Raw genomic sequence first — 17544 nt, forward strand, 5'->3', positions numbered from 1 at the left:
TATAAAAGGTAAATTTCATTACCTCATATTTAGATTTCAATTATTATAGCTATTTAATTTGAAACTTAGCTTAGTACATTTCAAACGGTCATATATTTTTTTATTTTGATGCACATTCCAACTTTAACATGAACCATATTTGTTTGTTTTTAAATATATTGACATTTGTTCAATTTATACGAATTTCATAGTTATTTATACGACCTCTTTTTTTATAAAAGATTTGTTTAAAAAAAAGAGTTTATTGTTGTTATTTAAGTAGAAATAAAATCCTAAATTAGGATATTACCATGTGGTAAATTAATTTAGAATAAGTTATTTTAGTGTTTTATTTATTTTTTTAATAAATGTTTGTTTTTGTATACTGTTGTTTTATTTTGGGAGAGACCTTATTTCAATACTATCACATACGCTATTTATATCGGCACTAATAACATGAATATTTTTTGTTTGTTCGTATATTTGTACATGTACATATAATAAACTACTGAAGCAACTCTGAAATTTCGCTATGCTACGTAAATAAAAGTGGCATTTTTTGTTTATCGAGTGGCTGAACCGATTTTATGTAACTACGGTTACGACTTAGGGACCTTCAAGAAAAGAGCGTACTCCTACCTTAAAGGCCGGCAACGCACTAACAATGTCCGCGGCATTGCTGGTGCCTATGGGCGACGCAGTGCACTTAACATCAGGTGACGCGTCTGCTCTGTTGCCTCCTCTTATATAAAAAAAAAAAACTAAAAGCTAGCTCAAGGCTATATGTATTTTATATTTTTTACTAGCTGTGCTCCGCGGTTTTACCCGCAGTGCTCCGCTCCTGTTGGTCTCAGCGTGATGATAATATATAGCCTATAGCCTTCCTCGATAAATGGGCTATCTAATACCGAAAGATTTTTTCAAATCAGAGGTCTCAAGATTAGCGCGTTCAAACAAACCTTTCGTATGTTTTACAAAATTGACCTATTTGGGTCGTATTGAACAGAGTGATAATATAATATGGTTTATAGAACCTGAATGATATTCAACATGCTTATGACGAAAAAATAACGTTTAATTTGTTTGTGTAACTTGTTGAACCAATTTTGAATTTTAATGCATTTAGCTCCACTTTCTGCCACAATGGCAGTACTGATTTTCAGTAAGTAGCCATTATAATGAATTATCACATCAGAAATTGTTTAATCACATCACGCTAATCTAAGAAAATTCTGCACCCATTTGACATATTTTCCACCGTGGTACAAAATATAATACTATATATTATCTGTATATTATATGATCCCTGAGGTTATATTTTATGTACCACGAGCGAAGGCGGGACGGAGCACTAGTTTGATATAATTTTGTTTTTGTTCGTTCCAAAAACATGTTTACAGACCGCAACTCCCTCTATAGTTGCGTGCGAATACTTCTATAGTGCATAGCAGCGCCATCTAGCGACGAATAGAATTTCAAGTGTTGTATATTTTAATACATTCGATTTCACAAGTGTTGCTGATACTAGATGGCGCTGTAACCAAAATATATGAGTTTTTTTTTATAATTATCTAAGTAATTAAATCAAGGAATATTTCTTAAGTGTATGTAAACACATGTTGTTAATGATGCATTTCATAATGAAATATATACAATTAAGATGATAAATGAATGTCAAATATGTCTGTCTGCTCTTACGCTTTCACGGTTAAACTACTGCGCCGATTTTGAAGACATTTGAAGTGAAGATAGTTGAAGAGGCCAAATAAAGGCTACTATAATAAAATTCAATTCCTATAAGCTTGAAATAGGAGTGTTATAAATAGTATTTAGATATTTAATACACTTGTAATTATGTCCAATTTTCTATGTACTAATAACTAGCTGCCCCGTCGAACAATGCTCAAACATATTTTGAAGAAAGAAAGAAAGAAAGATCATTTATTTGACTCCACAAACAAAATAACACGCACACAATACAATTAGATTAAGACAATACAATTCAAACACAGTAAAATTAAAATATATATAACTAAATTAAAAGATATAAAATTAAGAAGTGGAGCCAAAATGGTAGCCACTCAGCATAAATTGCAACGCAGCTGTTGCAACACTGATTTTCAGTGGCCCCTCTTTGAAGCGATTGGAGCGGCAGTGCGTTCAAAAATATAATTTATTATTTACACAAACAAAACCACAGTATAACTTAGTACAGAGATCAACGATTAAATAAACATTTAAATCCGTATTTAGGTCGCAAATTTAATATCAATTAAGATATTCATACAATTAATATGTATTTAATATCTTCATATAAACATGTAGGAAAATGCGTAGTAGTTTAATAATGATATAATATTATATACTTAATGATATTCTAGATGCTTCGATGATGTCATAAAAAATATATAAATAATAATAGCTGAGCATAATATTATGCTGTCAGGCTTGTAACAGGATTCTTACAATACTGGACTGTGGGGTTTGTGTTCAACTCCCGAGGGGTTTTGGGTAAAAGGGGTTGCTAGAAAATACCAGTGTTACTAGTGTATATGGGCGGTGATGACCACCCTGCCACTTTGCTTGCTCTGACATAAAAAATAAAAATATTTTTTTTTCGAATAAGATGTATCGTGTAGTACCTAATTACGATCCAACAAGTTGGTTTGTTGTGTGTTTAAACCTAATATATAAAATTCGTGTCACGGTGTTTGAAGTTAAACTCCTGCGAAACGGATTGACTGATTCTCATGAAATTTTGTGTGTATATTGGGTAGGTCTGAAATCGGACTATCACCTAAATGAAAAGAGCAAGGCAACGTTTACGGGACAGCCAGTACCTATACATTTAATTTTAAATATTCGTATGCGATTTTTTTAAATGTAGTGTAACACCAGATAGTTAAAATGTCAACTGCATAAAAATGAAAAAAATATACCTCTTTCGTTGTTTTGACTGTATTATTAATTTATTCAGAAGTATTCACTAACACTTATTTAATAACAAAAAAAAACCTTGGTCAAAAAAACATTTGTATATTAATTGAAAACTCTATTAAAATTTAAAATTCATATTTATTAAGCACAGAATAAACATATAAGTAGCCCAAGTTATTGTATAAGTATAAGCCCATAGACATACATACTTACCTACTATGTAATTGCATTGATTGATTTTTCGTGCGTTCATTTAATTTAACAAATATAAAACAACTAAATAATAACGGCTCTATAATCTTATTATTTTTTATTTCCTTAGTAACTATTAATAATATAATATGATATGATTTGACAGATGTCAACAGCTGGGTGAATATCAGCTCCTTAGTTTTAAATTCAAAAATCATATTAAATTCAATAATTACTTGTAAAAACAGTATAAATTAGTAATAGTAAACTATCTTATCAACGTACAAGTGTTATTTAATGTGAAATACGTATAATTACGTGACTGAAGCTGCGTTTTGTATAACGTGGATGTCAACGGCAACGGAAATTCAAATTCGAATTTCTTCTTGGATAAAACCAGGGGAGTACTAGTTTTAATATATCTTATTTATAGATACACACAACATTCACATTCATTTAAAGTTTAAACTAATAACACTGCTCATATTTTATGAGTAACGTCACAATAAATACATGAGCGCATAGTTATCGTCTCACTTTGCTTGACAAGTTGGAAGCAATTTAGAGGACAAAAACTAATAGCTCCAGACAAAATATACTTCAGTTCTAATACAAAACCTATATCTTATCCATTCACTATCTACTCTTTTCTTATAATTAAACCATATTAAGCCTATCTAACACAAGCAAAATTGTTTTAATTGTATCATATTATTATATACAATTTTTAACATCTATTTCACCTGTTTCAGCAACTAAAATTACAACATGCTGACCCGCAAGGCAGTGGTCAAAGATATGGAAAGCAAACTAAAGGCCACACTACAGGATTTAAAGGCTTCTCAATCCCTGTGTGAACAACTCTTGCTGGAGAGAGAGGAACATGAGGTAGAAATCCAGCAAATAATAAACAAGAATACTAGTCTGAAGGCCGAGCTAGCTGAACTCCACACTCAATATATGGACAGCCAAAACAAATGCACAGCCCTTCAAGACCTTGTCGACAGCTTCCAACAGTGTTCCAATGACCACGAGAAGGCTCTCAGTCGTATCGCTGAACTGGAATGCAGTTTAATGGAGGTTCAGGAGGATAACTCCAAGCGGCTATGCAATTCATCCAACAGTCTTTTTGGTGAACTGCTTGAATGTGGACAGTTAAGTGGTTTTGAAAACAGTAGAAACATTAAGTTCAATTCACACAACAAATTGAAAAAATATCTTAGATTAAGTAAGTTTATAAAACGTACAAAATCAATTATTAGAAATAGATTTTCATGGAAAAATGTAGTACAATTACAAAATAAAAATAACAGTCTTGTGAAAGAGTTAGATAGATATCATAGGGACTTAGAACATTATAAAATGATATATGAAGTGGAAACTACTGAACTGAAGGAGAAAATAGACTCATTAAATGATACATTACTTGACCTCAACCAAAAATATTCTGCTGCCCAGTTACAAATTAATGAACACATAAAAGAGGCAGATTACCTAATTAAGTTAAGCAATGAAAATATGGATCGTTTCGAATCTCTAACCAATAACTATGTATGTAAGTGTTCAATAAGTGACAATAAGCAACAGTCGCCCCATAAGCTAATTGACTGCACTGATATACATAGTATTCAATCAACGGCAACAATTCCATCTACTAAAACGAAACATCTTTCCACGCAGGAAATTATTGTGTTGTCAGACAATATTGGTCAGGGATTTGGCGCTTTGCTTAACAATTTGGGGCATAAAGTAACTAATTTTTGTACTCCTAATGGTTCATTTACATATATCATGAATTCATTAGATAGTTTTACTTTTAATGAAAATAGTATTGTTATTATATTATATGGAGATAGTTTTAAATTAAAAAAACATGACATAGATATAGGATTTCAAAAAATGTTAAAAATTAGTAGTGAGACAAAATGCAAATTTATGTTGTGTACATTACCATATTTGCCTGGTTTGACACAAAATCAATATAAATTTATCTATAATATTAACTTGAAATTATATAATTTAACAAATCATCATAGTGATGCATTTATATATTTTGACATAAATTCTTGTATTAAATCTTTTTGTTTGACAAAGAATACAGTGTATCTGCCATTTAGATATAAGAGAGAACTTGCTATGTTAATAGCATATAAAATTATTAACCAGTCTGGTACATGTTTAGTATCAGACCCTGGATCTACTATAATTTTATGTAGTAGTAATTATATACATCAACCTAGTTTAAGTGTTGACAGACAATCTAGCCCTAAGCTAGATTTAAACTAGTTTATAAGACAACAGCTAAGCAGTCTTTTTCTATTGTGCATCAAAATATTCAAGGCTTGGCTAGCAAATTATTAGAAATAGAATTATTTTTAAATCATAATAGAATTAAAATATTTTGTGTAACAGAACATTGGCTTAAACAATGTCAGTTGTTAATAAATATTGATAATTATAAATTAAAAAGTATATACTTTAGAACAAACGCTATTCATGGAGGTTCTCTTATTTTTGTACACAATAGTTTAAAATGCAAGGAACGAACTGACATTGTTAGCCTTTCTGTAGAACGGACCATTGAACTGTCCTGTGTGGAGCTGGAGCGTTATATTATTGTTTGCGTTTATAGACCCCCTTCCAGTGACTATAATATGTTTGAGACAGTCATGGAAGAAATATTAAAGCGTTTAAGTAGGAGTAAAAAAAAAGTTATAGTATGTGGTGATTTTAATATTGATATACTTTTACAAACACAAACGGCAACACGAATTGTTAATTTGTTTCAGTCATTTAATCTGTATAAACTTTTTAATGAACCCACACGAATTACACCTACTTCTGCAACCTGTATTGATAATATATACTGCGACTGCAACTGTTTAGAGAAAAATATTCTCAATACACTCACTTCGGATCACTGTGGCCAGAAAGTAGTTTTTGAATGGGATTGTTTACCTGAATTTAAAAGAATTAATGTTAGGCCTATAACTAAAAAAGGCATTAATAAATTTAGAGATAATATTAATAAAAGCCTGCCCGTACTGAATGATCAATCCTGTCATAATAATCCTTGTGAAATGTTTAAAAATCTTTTTAATTTAGTGCATAATGAATTTGAAAAAATATTTAAAGTTAAATCTTTAAATATTACCAAGGATTTACCATTTAGTAAATGGGCGACACCTAGCATACATAGGTGTAGGATCGTTCTTTATGAGTTATATGGTATGAAGCAATATAATAAAGACCCATCTTTTCTTAGTTATGTTAGAAATTACTCAAAAACTTTTAAAATTGTTTGTTTTACTGCGAAGCGTTTGTATATCAGAGATAAAATACGCGACTCCGATAATAAAGTTAAAACAGTTTGGTCTATTATTAATGGTGAAATGGGTAAAAGCAAATCAAGTAATACCATAAAACTTGTTAATAATGGCATGGTTATTGACAAAAATGCTGATGTTGCGCTTGCATTTGAAGATTTCTTTAGTAGTGTCCCTGCTAGCATTACTAATAATTTAAATTCGTCTTCAGCACTTGCAGAGACCTTTTTGAGGGACCATGTTGCGGGGTGCAGCACATTATTTGAATTGCAACACGTAACTGCTAATGATATTGTTACAGCCTTTAAGACACTAAATTTAAAAAATACTTGTGATCTTTGGGGAATGTCCGTAAATTTAGTTAATAATATAATAGAAAATATTGCGAACAATTTAGCTTTTATATTTAATAAGTGTTGTGACTATGGTACATTTCCTAATTTATTAAAGCTTAGTAAAGTTATACCTCTATTTAAGAAAGGCGATCAAGAAGACTGTAACAACTATAGACCTATCTCGATTTTACCAACATTAAGTAAGGTATTCGAAAAGTTAATATTAAACCAATTGACTAGTCACTTTGCATCTAATAATTTGCTGCACACCAAACAGTTTGGTTTCACAAAGGGGCGCTCAACCACAGATGCTGGAGTTGCACTACTAACACATATATATAAGGCATGGGAAAACTCAAAAAATGCTTTGGGGATATTTTGTGACCTCTCCAAGGCATTTGACTGCGTTGAACATTGTACCTTATTGCGTAAACTTAATCACTATGGGATTAAAGGACAAGCTCAGAACCTCATAGCCTCATACCTGCATGATAGGATACAAACTGTAGTTGTTAATGGAGAACGTTCTAGCGGTGCGTCAATTAACATTGGTGTTCCACAGGGATCTATTTTAGGACCCTTCTTGTTCTTGGTATATATCAATGATCTACCTTATTATTTACAGGATAGGTGTGAAATAGTTCTGTCTGCAGATGATACCTCATTAATATTTAATGTGGATAGGCATGACCCAAATGTTGACGAAGTGAACAGTGCTCTTTTACACATATCCGACTGGTTTACTGCTAATAATTTATTATTAAATGCCAAAAAAACAACTTGTGTTGAATTTTTACTACCAAACGTTAAAAAGTTAAGCAGAAATATTACCTTGAACGGGGAGGTATTACACCCTACAGAATCGACTGTATTTCTTGGGTTAACATTGGACGAGAAACTACAGTGGGGAGCCCATGTCAACACCGCTGCAGGTAAGCTCAGTTCAGCAGCATATGCAGTCCGAAAGGTAAGGCATCTCACCGATGAAGATACAGCTAGATTGGTTTATTTCAGCTACTTTCATAGTATTATGTCCTATGGAATTCTACTATGGGGCAGGGCAGCAGATATAGAAACTATATTTATCTTACAGAAAAGAGCCATTCGTTCTATATATAATTTACGTGCTCGGGACTCACTAAGAGATCTCTTTAAGAATACTGGTATCCTTACTGTACCATCACAGTATATATTTAATAATATTTTGCATGTACACAAAAACGCCGACTTACACACAAGAGTAGGAGATAGACACTGTTATGGCACAAGGAACAGAAATAGAATTGAAATGCCATTTTTCCGATTAGCTAAAGTTAAAAATTCATTTATGGGTCAAGGTATACGCTTTTACAATAGAATTCCTCATAATATTAAAGAGTTTAGTAGTTCTAAATTTAAAACTTATATAAAAAATGTACTAGTTCAGAGAGCGTACTACAGTATTCAGGAATATATGGACGATAAAAACCCATGGAGGGTTGTCGCGTAAAAACCACAGGACAGTTCTTTGGCATGTTATTACAATACTTATATGTTGTTACATATGTATTTTGTAAAATTGTAAAACTGACATGATTTAAAAGAGCAACTATGGAGTTTCTTGCCGGTTCTTCTCCGTAGATACTGCTTTCCGAATCGGTGGTAAATTTTAAAATATGTAATGACGTTTCAAAAGTGCTTCTTTAAGAAGTCTAATTGAATAAATAAATGTTTGAGTTTGAGTTTGAGTTTTATGACGTCAGACGTGTAGATAGATTATTTATTATTGTACACACAAGGTAACGAAATAATTGACCGAACAATGCGAAACATTGCAATTATGTATATTTATTTAAACAATTATTTTTAATTACAGTTACATTTAAAAACAACGTTCTGTTAAAAATATGTGAGAATGAAAATCCTAAAGAGGTAAAAACAACTAAGTACCTACCTACCAAGTAATTACTTTGAAGTAAATATAGAACTGCAATTATTACAAACCCTGTCGACAGAATATATTCATTCACATTAATAAACGTAGTAGGTAATAATTAATAATGCAATTTTATAACCAAGAAGAATAATTTACATTTCCAAGTCACGTCAAAATCGAATATCTGGCCGAACGGGTTCGAATCCTGACATCATCTTTATAAATCGAATTAAAAAAAAACCACGACCTTTTCCGACCGGTTCCTCAACAGTTTGCTGAGAGAATGCGTCTCGCGCGGTCGCCATGCGAGAGTCGATACACGAAAACGAATTAAAAAAAATAAACTAACATCGATTCCGAATTCAAATTTTCGAGGGAAAATAGTCGACATTCGAAAAAAGTTTAGTTTTCCAGCCAGTTCGGTTAGGATGTGATGGTTTATACAGCAATGTGGTTTTTATATCTGTGATAGTACGGGTGTGTTTTCTGTGCACTGTGCTTGAAGGCCTTCGGTTGTTTTTTTTTATTTTAAAAAGGTAAGGCGAACTTTTATGAGTGCAATTTCTTGGAACGACTTTTTGCTTTTTTTACTTGAAAGTTAAACGGCTTTGTTCAATAACTAGGGTCATTGCGCCTGTTCGCGTCCACTTAGTGCAGTTGGAAAGTTTGAAGGAGAAAATAAAAATGTTCCAGAACTAATTTCAACGCAAAATTTATGTAACGTGTTCATTACATAGTCTATTTTAAGATTTACTTTCAATTGTGTTGGAAATATCATGTGGTTTTTATTTATCTAGACAAATAGCAGAATTAGGCGTTTAACCCAGTTCGCGTCCAAAAATTCCAGTTTGCGTCCACCCGTGGACCAGTTCGCGTCCACCAGCTTAGAAAAAGAATTAAGAGTGTATTGGGTGATATTTTATCAGATAAATGCAAATAAAAATTAGATTTTAAGAAATTATTTATTTACGAATATAGTTATTTAATAAAAACCGGCCAAATGCGAGTGGGACTCGCACACCGAGGGTTCCTGTATAAACTGTTTCTTTTCATATGTTTTAACTCTAAATGATTATTTTTTCAACGTTTCCCTTATTTGTGCTATAAGACGTTGCTTCGTACCAAACTTCAAGTGTCTGTGTTCACGTAAAGTACCCTGTAGGTTTTGATTCCCTTGCGAATGTCGAAATTTGCGAAAATTTGCAGCATAAACGGCTGTATCTTCTGATTGCTTTGGCTTATAAGTTTGATTTTTTCACTGCTTCAAGGGACCGTAGACTTGAGTATTCAATATAAATTTCAGCTTTATATCTCAACGCGTTACTGAGAAAAAGGGTTTTGACAGAAAGACAGACCGGCAGACGGACATACAGACGAACGGATATCAAAGTGATCCTACAAGGATTCCGGTTTTTCCTTTTGAGGTTCGGAACCCTAAAATCAACATTATTATTAATATAATTCACTGTAAGGAAACTGGAAAAACTTATTTATATTTATCTTCTCATCATTAATAGAAAAAAAAATTAAACTAAAAATTAACAAAAAACAAAGTTACGTTATGTAAATAAATAATAATCAGTTCTATTAAGATTACCTACCTACCCTATTTTTAGTTTCTAATGAATTAAATTTCTTTTTTGTTTATATTATTTTCTTAACCACAGACTTATTGACTCTCATTCTCAAAGATACTAGTCTCATTCTTAGAAAACCCATTTTAAAATGAAAAAAATTGCATAAAAATTTGCTAATTTGAATGAAAATTTAAATTATCAACTTGTAGTCTTAGTCAAAAATTTACAATCTATTTTAAATTACATATTTTAACAAACAATTCATTGCTACTTAATGAAAAACAATGTGGACGCAATATGTTCTATTGTTAAGCACTATAGGTATAGTTTGCGCCCACCGTGGACGCAAAATGGAAGTTGTACAAATTCGGTGTAGTAATTCGCGTCCACCTTATTTTAGCTATTAATTGTAAAAGAAATAAGCTGATTTATAATCCATACTATTCCATGTTTTGTTAGCAAAGTAAAGAAACAGTTACATATTCAAAAATTCACATTTAACAATAAGATACTTACCGTCAAACGCGACGCTGCGCACTATTTTTTTCTCAAAATCCCGCGCGTTTTAGCTCTCTCGTTTAATAACCAAAATTAAATATTTTTTTTAAATAGGATAGGCGGTGCGCAGGCATATTTTGAATATGTGTGCATGTCTCTTATACAATGAGGTATTATCGGAAATTTTTCTTATTACAATTTTACTTAAAGTATACTTATTTTCGTGAATTTTCTAAAAGATATCCGCAAAATGGACGCGAATAGGCATGTGGACGCGAACAGGCGCAATGACCCTACATAATAATATATTGAGTTCATATACCTTGAGATATGTACCTACATATTGACATAATGTGTGTAGGCTTTAGTTTTAAGCATGGGACGTTAATCGTAATACAAAATTACGTAATTTTTCAACCATGACACATGGGATCGGTAGAACAGATGGACAATGGTTGTAACATACATTATTTTTTACATTGTATTTCATAGTGAAATTTTCTACAATAACTTAAAGTTTCAAGAATTTAAGTATTTTTAAAACTGGGGTAATAAAAATTGTATAAGTAGGTACTAGGCCAGTGTATTTTATCATCAGGAAATACTGTTTTTTTATGCTAAATTCTAAATTTTATTTATAAATATTCAAACGTAATTTGGCATTATTTTACTTAATTTTTTATACAAATGCGACATTAGGAAGATTTTTTATAAATAAAGGGTGCTAATACATTGATAAAGTTTCTCAATAAATAACTGTATAAGGGTTTATTATTACCCTTAGTTATGAGAAGGTCGTGATATCGGTTTCCTAGTCGGAGATAAGTTTGATACGGTCCAATGAACGGTAGTTTCTCGTATTTAGGTACATATATTATATGTATACCTGCCTATACAAATATTATATCTACGTTTGTGTAAATAATATAATAGATAATAGGTACCTAACATTACAACTGGCAGATGTCTGAACATTTTTAATTATTTTTATTATACATACTTCCCAATAGAGGAACTTTTTACTGGTTTTAAGTTTGTAAGGTACCTACACGAATCATGATGGAACGCTGCGCTTATTTTAATGCGATTGTCATTTGTCACTGTATTTACAGGTCTATAACTCAACTTTCAGTAGATAACAGACAATATCATATTTTATACCATACGTACTTTTATACGCAATGCTATTGTTTAAAAAAGTGTCTTGTTTATTCATAAAATTTTAGGTTGATTACAGCTTTAGTTTCAGTTTAAGTAGGTACACTATTAGAGAAAAAAAAAAAGAAATGTGTGGCACTCGGGGATTGCCGCGGTAAAGCTATTGCATAGCATCACATTATTACAATATTATTTATTGTAATACCACAGTATTACCATCCTACAGTATGGCGACGAATGTACTTGTGCAGAGAAACGGAGGGGAACTGGCGGGGGGTCGGGCGACGCGGGCCGCTTAATGCAATCACGCTGAGTTTGCATTAACTATCGCGAAAGGACGACGCAGTCGTATTTTTTGTGTAATAATTTTATTATACATAGGTACTTACATATTCTATTATGACGCGCAAAAACTGTTCCGTTTACGGATGTAAATCTACATTGAAATCCCAGAAGGAAACAATATTTCAGAAAGATTGTATTAATTGTATCTGTTGAATTAAAATCAAAGCTATGTATATGTTGTCCTCATTATTTTCTAATCACATCCCAATGCGAATGCATTACTTAGTTAAATGGTATAATATACAATTAAGAACATCCAAAAATAAAGTGTCCACGTAAATAATATTTAGCAGTGCAATATCTGTAATTATATATTTATGAACAAATAATTACATCAGATTTAATAATCGCAATTATTTTGAAGGTACATATGAATAAATGATTTCATCATAATATTAATAATCAAAATTGTTTTATTTCCCATTTGTTGCAACCCTAGCGTATTTTCGTGTGGCAGCGTAAGTACCTACGCTGGCGGCGGCATCGCGCGACATCAAAGGCGATTCCTTACTGTAGGAAATAATATTGTAATACTGTGGTAATACTGTGATAGCATGCCTTCAAGCCACATCTCCGCGCCCGTCAATGTCGGGAGCGTGAGGTTTTTTTTGAATTTCTGGATTCGGTCCCCGCGCTCAAGGCCCGCGATAGAAGCTATGCAATAGCTTAAAAAAATTGATTACATTAGGTAGTTACCGTACGGGTAAAAGCCTCCCCCAAAGAATGCCACTTGTCCCTGTCTTGGGCTGAGTTCAGCCAATTTCTGCCAGCAGCAGTTGCTACTATTTCATCAGCTCATCTTGCCCTTGGTCGACGTCTTGTTCTGGTGCCTCTTGGCCCCGACCACTTCACTGACCTTAGGGTCCATCTGTCGTCTTTATAACGAGTCAAGTGACCCGCCTACTTCCATTTTCCCTTCAGTGAATAATAATTCTAGGTACCATTGTGAAAAACATGGAATTTTGCGGGTATTTCATACTAGCACAGATTATTATTCAAAATTCATTTTACGCATTGATGACTTCACCATCAGCTATTTAATAAAATAACTGGTTTTTTATTAACATTTTTCACCTTCGCAGTTCTTGTTTTTGTCACAGATTGTGAATCGAGTTATTATTGTTTTTGTCAGTTTTTAATGATCATTTTAAACTTGTAACTTGTAAGATTATAAAACTAGGTAGTTGGAGCTCGATTTTCCGCTGTTTTTGCGACAAACATACAATCTAACTTTTACATCTTCTTATATATAAAAATGAATCGCAAAATGTGTTGGTAAGCGCATAACTCGAGAACGGCTGAACCGATTTCGATAATTCTTTTTTTTATTATATTCCTTGAAGTACGAGGATGGTTTTTATGTAGAGAAAACGTAAATATGTACCACGGGCGAAGCCGGGGCGGACCGCTAGTTATTAATATAAGTAGGAAATAGGATATTCCCAAATTACCTCCCTACTATTCTGATGATTACAATTTACAATACATCTTGATTTTCATAGAAAGGACTTTTCTTTTAAAATGAATAATAATAATAATTCTTCCTGGAGAGTTTCAAAGAGTCAATCGTAATTAATTAGGGTCATTGCGCCTGTTCGCGTCCACATGCCTATTCGCGTCCATTTTGCGGATATCTTTTAGAAAATTCACGAAAATAAGTATACTTTAAGTAAAATTGTAATAAGAAAAATTTCCGATAATACTTTAATGTATAAGAGACATGCACACATATTCAAAATATGCCTGCGCACCGTCTATCCTATTTAAAAAAAATATTTAATTTTGGTTATTAAACGAGAGAGCTAAAACGCGCGGGATTTTGAGAAAAAAATAGTGCGCAGCGTCGCGTTTGACGGTAAGTATCTTATTGTTAAATGTGAATTTTTGAATATGTAACTGTTTCTTTACTTTGCTAACAAAACATGGAATAGTATGGATTATAAATCAGCTTATTTCTTTTACAATTAATAGCTAAAATAAGGTGGACGCGAATTACTACACCGAATTTGTACAACTTCCATTTTGCGTCCACGGTGGGCGCAAACTATACCTATAGTGTATAACAATAGAACAGATTGCGTCCACATTGTTTTTCATTAAGTAGCAATGAATTGTTTGTTAAAATATGTAATTTAAAATAGATTGTAAATTTTTGACTAAGACTACAAGTTGATAATTTAAATTTTCATTCAAATTAGCAAATTTTGATGCAATTTTTTTAATTTTAAAATGGGTTTTCTAAGAATGAGACTAGTATCTTTGAGAATGAGAATCAATAAGTCTGTGGTTAAGAAAATAATATAAACAAAAAAGAAATTAATTTAATTAATTACCCACCTACCCTATTTTTAGTTTCTAATGAATTAATTTAAATTTAATTCATTAGAAACTAAAAATAGGGTAGGTGGGTAATCTTAATAGAACTGATAATTATTTATTTACATAACGTAACTTTGTTTTTTGTTAATTTTTAGTTCTATTAATGATGAGAAGATAAATATAAATAAGTTTTTCCAGTTTCCTTACAGGATTAATAATAATGTTGATTTTAGGGTTCCGAACCTCAAAAGGAAAAACCGGAATCCTTGTAGGATCACTTTGATATCCGTTCGTCTGTATGTCGGTCTGCCGGTCTGTCTTTCTGTCAAAACCCTTTTTCTCAGTAACGCGTTGAGATATAAAGCTGAAATTTATATTGAATACTCAAGTCTACGGTCCCTTGAAGCAGTGAAAAAATCAAACTTATAAGCCAAAGCAATCAGAAGATACAGCCGTTTATGCTGCAAATTTTCGCAAATTTCGACATTCGCAAGGGAATCAAAACTTACAGGGTACTTTACGTGAACACAGACACTTGGAGTTTGGTACGAAGCAACGTCTTATAGCACAAATAAGGGAAACATTGAAAAAATAATCATTTACAGTTAAAACATATGAAAAAAAAACAGTTTATACAGGAACCCTCGGTGTGCGAGTCCCACTCGCATTTGGCCGGTTTTTATTAAATAACTATATTCGTAAATAAATAATTTATTAAAATCTAATTTTTATTTGCATTTATCTGATAAAATATCACCCAATAAACTCTTAATTCTTTTTCTAAGCTGGTGGACGCGAACTGGTCCACGGGTGGACGCAAACTGGAATTTTTGGACGCGAACTGGGTAAAACGCCTAATTCTGCTATTTGTCTAGATAAATAAAAACCACATGATATTTCCAACACAATTGAAAGTAAATCTTAAAATAGACTATGTAATGAACACGTTACATAAATTTTGCGTTGAAATTAGTTCTGGAACATTTTTATTTTCTCCTTCAAACTTTCCAACTGCACTAAGTGGACGCGAACAGGCGCAATGACCCTATTATCATACTAGCTGTTGCCCGCAGCTTCGCCTGCGTGGAAAAGATAAATTTTCATGGTACAAACTTTCATCCCCTATTTGATCCCCTTGGGGGATGAATTTTCTAAAATCCTTTCTTAGGGGACGCCTACGTTATGACATCTACCTGCATGCCAAATTTCAGCCCGATACGTCCAGTGGTTTAGGCTGTGCGTTGATAGATCACTATATCAGTCACCTTTGAGTTTTATATATATAGATAAACAGTTCCTAACATTTCAGTAGTAGCATTACTTAATATGTTATTAAAACAGAGAATTAATAAATGTATTATTGTAATTTGTCTCTATGTTTGCATGATCTAATCTCCAAAACGGTTCAACAGATTTTCATGCAACTTTCACGGGCAGATAGAGCCCATTGGTTACAAAGGTTGAGCAAGCTAAAAATGACGTGCAAAATGGAATGGTTCATTATATCACACTTGTTATTTGGTAATATCCTCTTAGCATTGTTTTTATGCGTTACTAGCTGCGCTTCGCGGTTTCACCCGCGTGGCTCCGCTCCTGTTGGTCTTAGCGTGATGATATATAGCCTATAGCCTTCCTCGATAAATGGGCTATCTAACACCATAGACTAATTACTCAAGAAGACTTACAATCGCCATAGTAAAAAACGTAACTCGTTTCTCAGTTCCCAATTTTGTCGATAGATGTCACTCACAGTAGCATTTGGCATTTTTATATGCTTTTTTATACGTTTAAGAACTAGATGTCGCCTTAGAGCATTAAGTCGGTTTAATGAAGCTAAGAGATGTCGCTACAAAAAAAATCAATGTGCCAAATAGTATCTTGACGTAAAATATAATACGCAAAAAACGTAAACTATAACGTAAAATATAATACGTAAAATATAATACGCAAAAAAATATTTTTATTTAAATGTTATTTTTTGCTCTGAATCGCGCAAGCGAAATGTTTTCGCTACAGAGCATATATACAACTTTCCGCCATCAATAATCGGGGCCTTTACGGCCGGCCGGTCGAGTATACTAGTCTCTCCCTTTTTTGATTGAAGAAATCCACCTCCCTACCTCCACATCATTTTGTTTTAGTTTTAAAGATTTAATAAGCGTAAAATAATACTTTCTTCATTTTTGTATTTTGAGTAAACGTAACACTAATAACGGTTAGTTTGACCAGAGGCGACTCGTGACAAAATTGTATGGGTGTTTAATTAAGTATTGAACTAAAGTCTAAAACAAAGAAAATACAGTAGCGTAGTAAATTCATTACAAAAAAAAAAGCACCACAATAAGGGTGCTATTACAGATTTTTAACAAAAAACGCTATTTTACGGTACAATTTTAACTCAAAGCATGAGAACAAAGTAATATCTTAAATTTTCTTTATATATAAAAATGAATCGCAAAATGTGTTGGTAAGCGCATAACTCGAGAACGGCTGAACCGATTTCGATAATTCTTTTTTTATTATATTCCTTGAAGTACGAGGATGGTTTTTATGTAGAGAAAACGTAAATATGTACCACGGGCGAAGCCGGGGCGGACCGCTAGTTACAAATAATTGGAATATGAAACTTATACAGTTTACTCTTATAAAGTATCAAATATTTCAAATCACGAAAACGATAGTGCACGCACAATAATCTTTTTTTAATTCGTTTTGTTTTTGGGACGAGGAGCGATACACCATGGATATATTAGTTATACTTAATAGCTACCCCAAAAGCCACCCACATTTGCAAATGTGTTTGCTACTTAGGAAAAGTTCAGTTTTGACGAATTTAATTTATTTCTTTCCGACTGTTTCTCGGAATAACATACATTTACTAAGAATTGCATAAAATGCCGGGTTTAATAATATATTGCCGGTATCATAATATTATGTATGATAATAATTCTTAAAAAAGTATT

The 17544-nt window shown here is 32.4% G+C and overlaps 2 protein-coding genes across 2 annotated transcripts in view; both read left to right on the forward strand.

Annotated features, from left to right (window-relative positions):
* Positions 1-3313: 3313 nt before the first annotated feature.
* LOC149896638 (uncharacterized) lies at positions 3314-8490 on the forward strand. Its single transcript, XM_090117599.1, has one exon. It carries the CDS (start codon positions 3877-3879, stop codon positions 5392-5394), a length of 1518 nt encoding a protein of 505 aa, XP_089973725.1. The 5' UTR covers positions 3314-3876; the 3' UTR covers positions 5395-8490.
* Positions 8491-8937: 447 nt separating this feature from the next.
* Positions 8938-17544, forward strand: part of pio (zona pellucida domain-containing protein piopio) — a 56826-nt gene continuing 48219 nt past the window's right edge. Inside the window, exon 1 of the mRNA XM_090117477.1 lies at positions 8938-9220. The gene's annotated coding sequence lies outside the window, so the exon portion shown is untranslated. The remainder of the gene's footprint in view (positions 9221-17544) is intronic.

The sequence above is a fragment of the Colias eurytheme genome, chromosome 28 (assembly GCF_061535395.1).
Source record: "Colias eurytheme isolate Ceu_HAF_F1 chromosome 28, ilColEury1 Martin Lab GWU primary, whole genome shotgun sequence".
Lineage (NCBI taxonomy): Eukaryota > Metazoa > Arthropoda > Insecta > Lepidoptera > Pieridae > Colias > Colias eurytheme.

Excerpts from the sequence above, each read along its gene's own strand:
- LOC149896638 (XM_090117599.1), top strand. The coding sequence starts at position 3,877 with ATGCTGACCCGCAAGGCAGTGGTCAAAGATATGGAAAGCAAACTAAAG.